At 44.3% G+C, this 14,562-nt stretch overlaps 1 protein-coding gene across 1 annotated transcript in view; it reads left to right on the top strand.

The window, feature by feature from the left end:
* LOC142912162 (3'-5' RNA helicase YTHDC2-like) overlaps positions 1 to 14,562 on the top strand; it is a 161,108-nt gene that overhangs the window by 3,536 nt on the left and 143,010 nt on the right. Inside the window, exons 2-7 of the mRNA XM_076060465.1 lie at positions 1,581 to 1,732; positions 3,245 to 3,447; positions 3,661 to 3,827; positions 5,784 to 5,889; positions 6,855 to 7,011; positions 7,536 to 7,643. Coding sequence (XP_075916580.1) covers positions 1,597 to 1,732; positions 3,245 to 3,447; positions 3,661 to 3,827; positions 5,784 to 5,889; positions 6,855 to 7,011; positions 7,536 to 7,643 — 877 coding nt within the window. The 5' untranslated portion in view covers positions 1,581 to 1,596. The remainder of the gene's footprint in view (positions 1 to 1,580; positions 1,733 to 3,244; positions 3,448 to 3,660; positions 3,828 to 5,783; positions 5,890 to 6,854; positions 7,012 to 7,535; positions 7,644 to 14,562) is intronic.

Raw genomic sequence — 14,562 nt, 5'->3', positions numbered from 1 at the left:
GCTGTGTGACGAGGGGGGCAGGGGGGGGGGTCAAAAATCGGCCAAACTCGTGTGACGTCATTTATGGACGGCCCCTTATGGGAACATTGCTTTTGACATACACGATTTTGAGATAGGCGTGCTTTTCGCGTATGCCAATGAGTGCCTGTGGGGAGCGGTTAGTGTAGCGGTTAGTGCGCCGAGCTACAAACCTGGCGACCCGGGTTCGATTCCCACTCACGGCCAACACCAGTGACGATTGTCTGAACTGCTCCCGGGCCTCCCCTAGGTCGACTCAGCCTCAAATGAGTACCTGGTGCGATGCGGAAACATTGCCACGAAGGAGACAAAGGGTGGCCGGGCGTGGTGTTGGCCACCCACCCCCCTTGTTTGCTGTGCCGGCCTTCATAGGTGCTTCCCTAACAGCACTTGCCCCGACAGCCTGTTACAGGCTACACGGGGAGGGGGTCTTTGTAATGGAACAAATTCTGAATTAAACTCTAAGAGACAGGGACAGGAGCGTGTGTATGTTGAGCGTCTTTCGCACCGTACATAGCCAAACCGTGCTGACCAGAGGCGTGGGGGAAGGGCAACGAACTTCAACGCAAAATCAGCTTCAAAGAAGTTTGTTTTCGGCATAGAGAAAGCACATTGATTAGAGAACGTACGAAAAGGTAAGAGACACATTGTCAAGAGAGAGGCGAGCGGGATTGTGCGGGGCGTTGGCGTTCTAAGGCACGGCCAAGGGCAGTGTCAGAGAATGTAAGTGTGTGGGCACGTCTAGTAGAACCTCTTTTGCACTGCACGTAGCCACCCGTGCTAATCGGGACAGCGGCCCAGCCAAGAGGAGAAAACGTGCCTGAGACCATCCCACTGCCGAGTTGGGAGCGATGAAAATCGGCTCATTCATTGGTTACGTTTTTTTGAAGCCAGCTGGCCAGGCGTTAGGGCAAAACGGAGCCCAACCTTTCACCCAGGCAACTGGCGAGCACGGACTAAGCTTGTGATTCGCATGCACTAACCTACGTACCCGCTCACCTACCCACCCAACCTATACAAGACAAAGATCCCCCGTGTAGTCTTAACAGGCTGTTGGAGGAGGTGCCGTTAGCGAGCACCTATGAGGGCCGGCACGGGTGGGTGGCCGGCACCACGCCTGATCGCCTTCGTCTCCCGAGTGGCGATGTTTACATACTGCATTCGGTAATCATTTGAGGCTGAGTCGACCTAGGAGAGGCATATGATCGGTTCAGATAATTGTCACTGGTGTTGGCCGTCAGCGGGAATCGGGTTCGTAGCGCAGCAGCGTGCTAACCGCTACAGTACCGCTCCCCGTATCTACCTGTGCACCTGCCTGCCCACATGCATGTCCACCTACATGCCTACCTACCTGCCTGCCTGCCTCGTCACGCACTCGCAAACCCACTCATATACTTGCCCACCTACACGCCTACCCGTGCGCCTGCATGCACACCTATCCGTCTACCCGCTCGCCCACCCACCCACACACCCACACGCCCACACACCCACCCACCCACCTAACCCGCCCGCCCACCGGTAAATTAACGCTGCCCCCCACGTTCCTCGCTGCGTTTCGGTAGCAAGGGGGGGGGGCCGATGCAGCGCCTCACCGTGCGCAAGAAGGAGCCAGCGGAGGTGGCGGGCGCCGAGATGTCATTCGCGCTGTCGCAACGGGCGCGCCACGCCGCCCGTGTGCTTCTGCAGCGCTTCCCCGACACCGGCTCTGACCCAGGTTCGTTCCCGCTTTGGAGTTGCCGGCGACGGTTTTTTTTTTCCGTGGTGCTCCATTGGTGCCCTCTATCAACTAATCTATTCAGGCATTATTTTACCGGGTAAGGCTGCGCTGAGCTGCGTAGCCATTTATCAGCAGCGACCTGGCCACAAAATGATTGCTCGAATGAAGTGGCTTATCACGTGGACGTTCGCAGCAGCCAAATACGCTCAACGCACGTCGATTCGAGAGAGACACCACAAACTCCAAATATACAGCAGCAGATGTCGGGGTTGGGATCAAACCCACGACCTCCTGTATACCAGGCGAGGGAGTTAACATCTCCTAGCCACCATGATGATGATGAGGGAGAGAGACACAGACTCCAAATATACAGCAGCAGATATCGGGGTTGGGATCGAACCCACGACCTCCTGTATACCAGGCGAGGGAGTTAACATCTAGCCACCATGATGATGACGAGGGAGAGAGACACAGACTCCAAATATACAGCAGATGTCGGGGTTGGGATCGAACCCACGACCTCCTGTATACCAGGCGAGGGAGTTAACATCTAGCCACCATGATGATGACGAGGGAGAGAGACACAGACTCCAAATATACAGCAGCAGATGTCGGGGTTGGGATCGAACCCACGACCTCCTGTATACCAGGCGAGGGAGTTAACATCTAGCCACCATGATGATGATGAGGGAGAGAGACACAGACTTCAAATATACAGCAGCAGCATATGTCGGGGTTGGGATCGAACCCACGACCTCCTGTATACCAGGCGAGGGAGTTAACATCTCCTAGCCACCATGATGATGATGAGGGAGAGAGACACAGACTCCAAATATACAGCAGCAGCAGATGTCGGGGTTGGGATCGAACCCACGACCTCCTGTATACCAGGCGAGGGAGTTAACATCTCCTAGCCACCGTGATGATGATGAGGGAGAGAGACACAGACTCCAAATATACAGCAGCAGCAGATGTCGGGGTTGGGATCGAACCCACGACCTCCTGTATACCAGGCGAGGGAGTTAACATCTCCTAGCCACCGTGATGATGATGATGAGGGAGAGAGACACAGACTTCAAATATACAGCAGCAGCAGATGTCGGGGTTGGGATCGAACCCACGAACCTCCTGTATACCAGGCGAGGGAGTTAACATCTAGCCACCATGATGATGACGAGGGAGAGAGACACAGACTCCAAATATACAGCAGATGTCGGGGTTGGGATCGAACCCACGACCTCCTGTATACCAGGCGAGGGAGTTAACATCTAGCCACCATGATGATGACGAGGGAGAGAGACACAGACTCCAAATATACAGCAGCAGCAGATGTCGGGGTTGGGATCGAACCCACGACCTCCTGTATACCAGGCGAGGGAGTTAACATCTAGCAGATGTCGGGGTTGGGATCGAACCCACGACCTCCTGTACACCAGGCGAGGGAGTCAACATCTCCTAGCCACCGTGGCACCCGTGACGCTGATGCAATTCGACGCGTGTCACTCGCAGGGGCGAGACGCGAGGCGAGCAGGCCGAGCGGACGGCTCAGCGACGGGATCGCTCAGGTCCCGCCGCCGCGGGGGCGATCGGAGCTGGAGGCGTTCCGCCAGACCCTCCCCGTGGCCGCGTTCCGGGAGCAGTTGCTGGGCACCATCGCCAAGTCCAACATCCTGCTGGTGCTGGGCGAGACCGGCTCCGGCAAAACCACGCAGGTGCTCGCAGCACGGTCCTGGAACTCGGCGCTCCTTCATTCAGCATGTCGGGCTCATTTCCCCAGTGACCACCACCACGACGAGCGGGTTGAACGTGGATTATTATTTTTTATTTTTTTACCCCCGAATTGCGATCTTGAGGACTGCCTCCGATCACCGCTTAACACTCGGCGCGCGCCGCCGCCCGTGTCGTCCCCCACCCCCCCCCGGCAGATCCCTCAGTACATCCTGGACGAGGGCAGCCGCCTGGGGTCGCCGTGCCGCGTGATTTGCGCGCAGCCGCGCCGAATCTCTGCCGTCGCCGCGGCCGAGAGGGTGGCGGAGGAGCGAGGGGAGGGCGTCGGCCAGACCGTCGGCTACCAGATCCGGTTGGAGAGCAAGTGCGTGTACGCGTGTTGGCGCTTCCGTTGTGCGCGCGTGCGCGTGTGTGTGTGTTCTGTTGTTTTTGTTGTTGTGTTTTCCCTCTGGGCCGTGTGCTATTGTAATTTTTCTCGTCGTTTCATTCCAACTGTGCTAGTCGCGCCCCCACGATTAGCGCGGTCGGCTGCGTACGGTGTGAAAGACGTTCAACGTACACACGCGCACATGCACACATACGTTTGTTATTGTGTACTTTTACCGCTGTGTCCTGTCATGTTTCTCCCTGCCCTGCGCCGTGTCCTTTCGTTGAGTTGTGTGATTTTTAGGGTTGTGTTCGGTTTGCGTTTCTCCGTCCTGTCTGAGCTCTGCGGTGACACGACTCTACGAAAACCGAGCCGGTGCAACAATATTTACGGCACATTTATTTTTGGTTAGGCAGCGAAGAAATTATCTTGACAAAACAGCTGTCGTGAAATCCTTCCTCTGCACGATGCAAGCCAAACAACAATTTGCCATGGGTATGGGTGGGGGTGCAGAACAATTGTCACAAGGAAATTTAGCATATCGCTTTATAGGCATTGTATACGATTGCTGAATTTGTGTTGATGGAATTGTTCTTCAACTCAACTGTCGGTGGTGAGCTGAAACAATCTTGTTGGGCGCACAGTGAAACACTTTTACCACCATGTGGTAATTTAATTGGTTTGGCTGTGTCGGCTGGTGGGGGGAGGACTTCACACACGTTGGACCATTGAGCACGGTTGGCTACGTACGGTGGTGCGAAAGAAGTTCAACTTGCATACCTACGTTAAATTTACGAATCGTAATATTGACTGACAACCTAGATGTTAGGTTAACAGGAAAACACCATGTATGTATTTGAGATCCCTTATACCTCAGCTTATCACTCAGCTATTTCAATGCTAAATTCTATGCTAATTCCTTTGTCAAGGGGTGCCTCTGCGGATGTGTATACTTTAACTTAGCTATTTCAATGAGCCATTTCAATGCTAAATTCTATGCTAATTCCTTTGTCAAGGGGTGCCTCTGCGGATGTGTATACTTTAACTTAGCTATTTCAATGAGCCATTTCAATGCTAAATTATATGCTAATTCCTTTGTCAAGGGGTGCCTCTGCGGATGTGTATACTTTAACTTAGCTATTTCAATGAGCCATTTCAATGCTAAATTATATGCTAATTCCTTTGTCAAGGGGTACCTCTGCGGATGTGTATACTTTAACTTAGCTATTTCAATGAGCCATTTCAATGCTAAATTCTATGCTAATTCCTTTGTCAAGGGGTGCCTCTGCGGATGTGTACACTTTAACTTAGCTATTTCAATGAGCCATTTCAATGCTAAATTCTATGCTAATTCCTTTGTCAAGGGGTGCCTCTAGCGGATGTGTATACTTTAACTTAGCTATTTCAATGAGCTATTTCAATGCTAAATTCTATGCTAATTCCTTTGTCAAGGGGTACCTCTGCAGATGTGTATACTTTAACTTAGCTATTTCAATGAGCCATTTCAATGCTAAATTATATGATAATTCCTTTGTCAAGGCGCTTAGTGTTTTTCTTCTCACACAGCTTAAAGGTCGTGATCTGAGCGTGGCTTTTTTCACTCCAGCGCTGTCCTACCAGACAGTCTCGTCCCTTCACCTGATGAAGGCCGCTTGTGTTGTGGCCGAAACGTCGTGATTTTTGTTATTTTATTTTTTACCTACGTGGTGACTTTACCCAATAGAACCAAAGAGTATCCCTCATTAAAGGTCGTGATCTCAGCGTGGCTTCTCTCACTCTAGCGCTGTCCTCCAGACAGTCTCGTCCCTTCACCTGATGAAGGCCGCTTGTGTTGTGGCCGAAACGTCGTGATTTTTGTTATTTTATTTTTAACCTGCTACGTGGTGACTTTACCCAATAGAACCAAAGAGTATCCCTCATACCGTCGCGTTCCGCACGCGGCGTTGCGCGCAGGGTCTCGCCAAAGACGCTCCTCACGTTCTGCACCAACGACGTGCTGGTGAGGACCCTCATGGCCGGAGACAGCGCCACGTCTACCGTCGTGACGCACATCATCGTGGTACGTGCCGAGCTACAGTCGATCCACCACACACCGGTGCTCAAAAGTTTTCTTTTCAGTCTAATCTAGATTTGAAGTTTTCGTGACTGCAGGGGTCCACGCCCCTGGGTTCTCTCGGTAAAGTCACCGTGGTAGGTAGAAAATGAAATGAATTAAATCACGGCGTTTCGGGCGCGCGCACACGCAAGCGTCAGTCAGCAGGTGGGACAACCACAGCAAGAAAGAATTGCTGAAGTGGGCAAAAGGGCTGCTGCTGCTGTCACAAGAGGCTATCGAGGCCTGTAGATGTGGTTGTCCCACCTGCTGACGGACCCTTGTGTGTGCGCTCGCTCGAAACGTCGTGATTTTAATTTATTTTATTTTATTCGGTCTAACCCAAGATGTGGCCAGTTCCGGTTTCTGAGTTTTTGTTCGGTTTTAGTGTCTCAATCATTGGATTGACAACAGACTGTATGTACATGGTGAAGTTTAATTATTGTTATGAAGCTGGTGCTGATGCTGTTGCTACTGGTTGGTTAAAGGTGATGATGGTGGTGATGCTGATAGTGTTGTTGCTGCTGCTAAGGGTGGTGGTTATTGATGGTTCTGCTGGTGGTGGTGATGGTTAAGGGTGGTGATGATGGTAGTGATAATTGTGGTGGTGGTGGTGGTGATTACGGGTGGTGATGATGATGGTGGTAGTGCTGGTGTTGGTTCTGGTGGTGGTATTGGTGGTGGTTCTTAAAGAGTGGTGCTTGCCACCCACCCCCTTGTGTACCGTGCCTGCCTTCATAGGAGCTACTCGCTTACAGCACTTGCCCCAACGAGTCTGTTAAGGCTATACGGGGGATCTTTGTCTTGTCAGTTGGTCATGATAGATTTTTGTTAACTGGTGGTGGCGAAATTGACAATGGTGATGATGGCGGTGGTGGTGGTGGTTACGATGATGATGATGATGGCAGCGTTGGCGGTGATGTATCCACTAGGACGAGATCCATGAACGCGACCGCTTCTGCGACATCCTGCTCATCAAGCTGCGCGACATTCTGGAGCGGCAGTGCAACCTCCGCGTCGTGCTGATGAGCGCCCCCCTCAACGTCTCACTCTTTTCAGAGTACTTCGGCGGCTGCCCCGTCGTCAGACGTGAGAGACGGCTAAATCCATCCGTCGGTTGAACACGTAGCGGTAGGCTTTCGCGACCAATATTATCGATAATGTATTAGAGGTTTTTTTGGGTTTGATCGCGTCAATGTAAATGTGTTGTTAAACCCGACGGCCAATTTGTAAGATTTTGTCACGTAAAACAAAATATCGTTACTAGCACGGCGCACCGTTGTGTTGGAGGAGTAAACCCACAACATTTACCATTGGAGTGCGACATTTGCCGGTTGTAATTACCGAACGGTAAATGTTGTGGGTTTACTCCTCCAGCACACCGGTGTGTGCCGAATTAGCAACTCGTTGGCCACGTTTTGTTTACTTGACAAACCTCGCTAACCGGCTGCTGCGTCGGGTGGTGGCGGGTTTAACGACACAACATTTATATTCACTCGATCTAACCGTGCGTCGGCGGCGGCGGCGGCGGCGGTGGCGGCGGCGGGCCAAACGGAACGGCGATGTTGGACGTGGCGGTGTGCACGCCGTGTTGCCTCTCGTCCGTGGGCCAGTGCCTGGGAGGCTTTTCGAGGTGAAGCGGTTCTTTCTGGAGGACATCCTGCCCACCACTGGTTACAAGTCTAAGGAGATGGAGAGACGCCAGAAGGAGAAAGATCAACGTACGTACAGCCGGCAAAAACCACCCCCCCCCCCGCATTGCTTGAGAGAGCCTCCCATTGTGTTGAGGCGGCGATCTCCAACTGTATCGGAATCAGGAGAATATTTATACCGGTAGGAACCTCCTGGTTACACCACCAGCCCACACGGGGATTATTGTTGTTGTTGTGTCCGTCCGTCGTGCATCCAAAAATGGGAGAGGTGGGGCTGGGTGGAGAGGGGAGGGTGGGGAGGGAGGGGCTGGGTAGGGAGGGGAGGGTGGGGAGGGGCTGGGTGGGGAGGGAGGGACTGGGTGGGGAGGGTGGGGAGGGTGGTGTGGGTGGGGAGGGTGGGGCTGGGTGGGTGGGGAGGGTGGGGAGGGTTGTGTGGGTGGGGAGGGTGGGGCTGGGTGGGGAGGGGAGGGTGGGGCTGGGTGGGGAGGGGAGGGTGGGGAGGGGCTGGGTGGGGAGGGTGGGGCTGGTGGTGGGGGTGGGAGAGGTGGGGCCGGGGGGGCAGGGGCTGGTCACCCCGTGGTGCCCTTATAAAACTCAACGTTTAACCTACTCACGCCGGCCTGTGCCCGCCCTCACAGTTGGGCATATTTGCGGAATACACCACGGAGCCGCCGTTGACCCTGGTCGTTGACCAAGCAACCCAACGTTCCTACCGGCTCCCTCCGCAGGAGAATGTGTTTGTTCATATTGGAGGAATCCAATCAGCCAATGTCAACTGGGCTATAAACTGTCGTCCGTGTTGTTGTTATTATTATTAACACTGTGAATGTTGTCGTTATTGTTGTGTGTTGTTGTTTTATAAACTGTCGTCCGTGTTGTTGTTATTATTATTAACACTGTGAATGTTATCGTTATTGTTGTATGTTGTTGTTGTTTTATAAACTGTCGTCCGTGTTGTTGTTATTATTATTAACACTGTGAATGTTGTCGTTATTGTTGTGTGTTGTTGTTTTATAAACTGTCGTCCGTGTTGTTGTTATTATTATTAACACTGTGAATGTTGTCGTTATTGTTGTGTGTTGTTGTTGTTGTATAAACTGTTGTCCGTGTCGTTATTATTATTAACACTGTGAATGTTGTCGTTATTGTTGTGTGTTGTTGTTGTTGTTTTATAAACTGTCGTCCGTGTCGTTATTATTATTAACACTGTGAATGTTGTCGTTATTGTTGTGTGTTGTTGTTTTATAAACTGTCGTCCGTGTTGTTATTATTATTAACACTGTGAATGTTGTCGTTATTGTTGTGTGTTGTTGTTTTATAAACTGTCGTCCGTGTTGTTGTTATTATTATTAACACTGTGAATGTTGTCGTTATTGTTGTGTGTTGTTGTTGTTTTATAAACTGTCGTCCGTGTTGTTGTTATTATTATTAACACTGTGAATGTTGTCGTTATTGTTGTGTGTTGTTGTTTTATAAACTGTCGTCCGTGTTGTTGTTATTATTATTAACACTGTGAATGTTGTCGTTATTGTTGTGTGTTGTTGTTGTTGTATAAACTGTTGTCCGTGTCGTTATTATTATTAACACTGTGAATGTTGTCGTTATTGTTGTGTGTTGTTGTTGTTTTATAAACTGTCGTCCGTGTCGTTATTATTATTAACACTGTGAATGTTGTCGTTATTGTTGTGTGTTGTTGTTTTATAAACTGTCGTCCGTGTTGTTATTATTATTAACACTGTGAATGTTGTCGTTATTGTTGTGTGTTGTTGTTTTATAAACTGTCGTCCGTGTTGTTGTTATTATTATTAACACTGTGAATGTTGTCGTTATTGTTGTGTGTTGTTGTTGTTTTATAAACTGTCGTCCGTGTTGTTGTTATTATTATTAACACTGTGAATGTTGTCGTTATTGTTGTGTGTTGTTTTATAAACTGTCGTCCGTGTTGTTGTTATTATTATTAACACTGTGAATGTTATCGTTATTGTTGTGTGTTGTTGTTTTATAAACTGTCGTCCGTGTTGTTGTTATTATTATTAACACTGTGAATGTTGTCGTTATTGTTGTGTGTTGTTGTTTTATAAACTGTCGTCCGTGTTGTTATTATTATTAACACTGTGAATGTTGTCGTTATTGTTGTGTGTTGTTGTTTTATAAACTGTCGTCCGTGTTGTTGTTATTATTATTAACACTGTGAATGTTGTCGTTATTGTTGTGTGTTGTTTTATAAACTGTCGTCCGTGTTGTTATTATTATTAACACTGTGAATGTTGTCGTTATTGTTGTGTGTTGTTGTTGTTTTATAAACTGTCGTCCGTGTTGTTGTTATTATTATTAACACTGTGAATGTTGTCGTTATTGTTGTGTGTTGTTGTTTTATAAACTGTCGTCCGTGTTGTTGTTATTATTATTAACACTGTGAATGTTATCGTTATTGTTGTATGTTGTTGTTGTTTTATAAACTGTCGTCCGTGTTGTTGTTATTATTATTAACACTGTGAATGTTGTCGTTATTGTTGTGTGTTGTTGTTTTATAAACTGTCGTCCGTGTTGTTATTATTATTAACACTGTGAATGTTGTCGTTATTGTTGTGTGTTGTTGTTTTATAAACTGTCGTCCGTGTTGTTGTTATTATTATTAACACTGTGAATGTTGTCGTTATTGTTGTGTGTTGTTGTTGTTTTATAAACTGTCGTCCGTGTTGTTGTTATTATTATTAACACTGTGAATGTTGTCGTTATTGTTGTGTGTTGTTGTTGTTTTATAAACTGTCGTCCGTGTTGTTGTTATTATTATTAACACTGTGAATGTTGTCGTTATTGTTGTGTGTTGTTTTATAAACTGTCGTCCGTGTTGTTGTTATTATTATTAACACTGTGAATGTTATCGTTATTGTTGTGTGTTGTTGTTTTATAAACTGTCGTCCGTGTTGTTGTTATTATTATTAACACTGTGAATGTTGTCGTTATTGTTGTGTGTTGTTGTTTTATAAACTGTCGTCCGTGTTGTTATTATTATTAACACTGTGAATGTTGTCGTTATTGTTGTGTGTTGTTGTTGTTTTATAAACTGTCGTCCGTGTTATTATTATTATTATTAACACTGTGAATGTTATCGTTATTGTTGTGTGTTGTTGTTTTATAAACTGTCGTCCGTGTTGTTATTATTATTAACACCGTGAATGTTATCGTTATTGTTGTGTGTTGTTGTTTTATAAACTGTCGTCCGTGTTGTCGTTATTATTATTAACACTGTGAATGTTGTCGTTATTGTTGTGTGTTGTTGTTTTATAAACTGTCGTCCGTGTTGTTATTATTATTAACACTGTGAATGTTGTCGTTATTGTTGTGTGTTGTTGTTTTATAAACTATCGTCCGTGTTGTCGTTATTATTATTAACACTGTGAATGTTGTCGTTATTGTTGTGTGTTGTTGTTGTTTTATAAACTGTCGTCCGTGTCGTTATTATTATTAACACTGTGAATGTTGTCGTTATTGTTGTGTGTTGTTTTATAAACTGTCGTCCGTGTCGTTGTTATTATTATTATTAACACTGTGAATGTTGTCGTTATTGTTGTGTGTTGTTGTTTTATAAACTGTCGTCCGTGTTGTTGTTATTATTATTAACACTGTGAATGTTGTCGTTATTGTTGTGTGTTGTTGTTGTTGTATAAACTGTCGTCCGTGTCGTTGTTATTGTTATTATTATTAACACTGTGAATGTTGTCGTTATTGTTGTGTGTTGTTGTTGTTTTATAAACTGTCGTCCGTGTTGTTGTTGTTATTATTAACACTGTGAATGTTGTTGTTATTGTTGTGTGTTGTTGTTTTATAAACTGTCGTCCGTGTCGTTGTTATTGTTATTATTATTAACACCGTGAATGTTGTCGTTATTGTTGTGTGTTGTTGTTTTATAAACTGTCGTCCGTGTTGTTGTTATTATTATTATTAACACTGTGAATGTTGTCGTTATTGTTGAGTGTTGTTGTTGTTTTATAAACTGTCGTCCGTGTTGTTATTGTTATTATTATTATTAACACTGTGAATGTTGTCGTTATTGTTGTGTGTTGTTGTTTTATAAACTGTCGTCCGTGTCGTTGTTATTATTATTAACACTGTGAATGTTGTCGTTATTGTTGTGTGTTGTTGTTTTATAAACTGTCGTCCGTGTTGTTGTTATTATTATTATTAACACTGTGAATGTTGTCGTTATTGTTGTGTGTTGTTGTTGTTTTATAAACTGTCGTCCGTGTTGTTATTGTTATTATTATTAACACTGTGAATGTTGTCGTTATTGTTGTGTGTTGTTGTTTTATAAACTGTCGTCCGTGTTGTTGTTATTATTATTATTATTAACACTGTGAATGTTGTCGTTATTGTTGTGTGTTGTTGTTGTTTTATAAACTGTCGTCCGTGTCGTTATTATTATTAACACTGTGAATGTTGTCGTTATTGTTGTGTGTTGTTGTTGTTTTATAAACTGTCGTCCGTGTTGTCGTTATTATTATTAACACTGTGAATGTTATCGTTATTGTTGTGTGTTGTTGTTGTTGTTGTTGTTTTATAAACTGTCGTCCGTGTTGTTGTTATTATTATTAACACTGTGAATGTTGTCGTTATTGTTGTGTGTTGTTGTTTTATAAACTGTCGTCCGTGTTGTTGTTATTATTATTAACACTGTGAATGTTGTCGTTATTGTTGTGTGTTGTTTTATAAACTGTCGTCCGTGTTGTCGTTATTATTATTAACACTGTGAATGTTGTCGTTATTGTTGTGTGTTGTTGTTGTTGTTTTATAAACTGTCGTCCGTGTCGTTGTTATTATTATTATTAACACTGTGAATGTTGTCGTTATTGTTGTGTGTTGTTGTTGTTTTATAAACTGTCGTCCGTGTTGTTATTATTATTAACACTGTGAATGTTGTCGTTATTGTTGTGTGTTGTTGTTTTATAAACTGTCGTCCGTGTCGTTGTTATTATTATTAACACTGTGAATGTTGTCGTTATTGTTGTGTGTTGTTGTTTTATAAACTGTCGTCCGTGTCGTTATTATTATTAACACTGTGAATGTTGTCGTTATTGTTGTGTGTTGTTGTTGTTTTATAAACTGTCGTCCGTGTCGTTATTATTATTAACACTGTGAATGTTGTCGTTATTGTTGTGTGTTGTTGTTGTTTTATAAACTGTCGTCCGTGTTGTCGTTATTATTATTAACACTGTGAATGTTATCGTTATTGTTGTGTGTTGTTGTTGTTGTTTTATAAACTGTCGTCCGTGTTGTTGTTATTATTATTAACACTGTGAATGTTGTCGTTATTGTTGTGTGTTGTTGTTTTATAAACTGTCGTCCGTGTTGTTGTTATTATTATTAACACTGTGAATGTTGTCGTTATTGTTGTGTGTTGTTTTATAAACTGTCGTCCGTGTTGTCGTTATTATTATTAACACTGTGAATGTTGTCGTTATTGTTGTGTGTTGTTGTTGTTGTTTTATAAACTGTCGTCCGTGTCGTTGTTATTATTATTAACACTGTGAATGTTATCGTTATTGTTGTGTGTTGTTGTTTTATAAACTGTCGTCCGTGTTGTTGTTATTATTATTAACACTGTGAATGTTGTCGTTATTGTTGTGTGTTGTTGTTTTATAAACTGTCGTCCGTGTTGTTGTTATTATTATTAACACTGTGAATGTTGTCGTTATTGTTGTGTGTTGTTGTTGTTTTATAAACTGTCGTCCGTGTTGTTGTTATTATTATTAACACTGTGAATGTTGTCGTTATTGTTGTGTGTTGTTGTTTTATAAACTGTCGTCCGTGTCGTTGTTATTATTATTAACACTGTGAATGTTGTCGTTATTGTTGTGTGTTGTTGTTTTATAAACTGTCGTCCGTGTCGTTATTATTATTAACACTGTGAATGTTGTCGTTATTGTTGTGTGTTGTTGTTGTTTTATAAACTGTCGTCCGTGTCGTTATTATTATTAACACTGTGAATGTTGTCGTTATTGTTGTGTGTTGTTGTTGTTTTATAAACTGTCGTCCGTGTTGTCGTTATTATTATTAACACTGTGAATGTTATCGTTATTGTTGTGTGTTGTTGTTGTTGTTTTATAAACTGTCGTCCGTGTTGTTGTTATTATTATTAACACTGTGAATGTTGTCGTTATTGTTGTGTGTTGTTGTTTTATAAACTGTCGTCCGTGTTGTTGTTATTATTATTAACACTGTGAATGTTGTCGTTATTGTTGTGTGTTGTTTTATAAACTGTCGTCCGTGTTGTCGTTATTATTATTAACACTGTGAATGTTGTCGTTATTGTTGTGTGTTGTTGTTGTTTTATAAACTGTCGTCCGTGTCGTTGTTATTATTATTATTAACACTGTGAATGTTGTCGTTATTGTTGTGTGTTGTTGTTGTTTTATAAACTGTCGTCTGTGTTGTTGTTATTATTATTAACACTGTGAATGTTGTCGTTATTGTTGTGTGTTGTTGTTTTATAAACTGTCGTCCGTGTCGTTGTTATTATTATTAACACTGTGAATGTTGTCGTTATTGTTGTGTGTTGTTGTTTTATAAACTGTCGTCCGTGTCGTTATTATTATTAACACTGTGAATGTTGTCGTTATTGTTGTGTGTTGTTGTTGTTTTATAAACTGTCGTCCGTGTCGTTATTATTATTAACACTGTGAATGTTGTCGTTATTGTTGTGTGTTGTTGTTGTTTTATAAACTGTCGTCCGTGTTGTTGTTATTATTATTAACACTGTGAATGTTGTCGTTATTGTTGTGTGTTGTTGTTTTATAAACTGTCATCCGTGTTGTTGTTATTATTATTAACACTGTGAATGTTGTCGTTATTGTTGCGTGTTGTTGTTTTATAAACTGTCGTCCGTGTCGTTATCGCTAATGTCTGGTGGGGCCACGTGATGGCTCGTCAATTCCTACTGAAGTATTGTGTTAGGCCATGTAACGATCTGGCCAAATCTGTGTCGTCA

Source organism: Petromyzon marinus, unplaced genomic scaffold (genome assembly GCF_048934315.1).
Source record: "Petromyzon marinus isolate PM22_M1 ecotype Great Lakes invasive population unplaced genomic scaffold, UKy_Petmar_22M1.pri1.0 PM_G_Scaffold_190, whole genome shotgun sequence".
In the NCBI taxonomy this organism is placed as follows: Eukaryota; Metazoa; Chordata; class Hyperoartia; order Petromyzontiformes; family Petromyzontidae; genus Petromyzon; species Petromyzon marinus.
The sequence above is the reverse complement of the archived record's forward strand: the minus strand, read 5'-3'. Positions and strand labels throughout refer to the sequence as shown.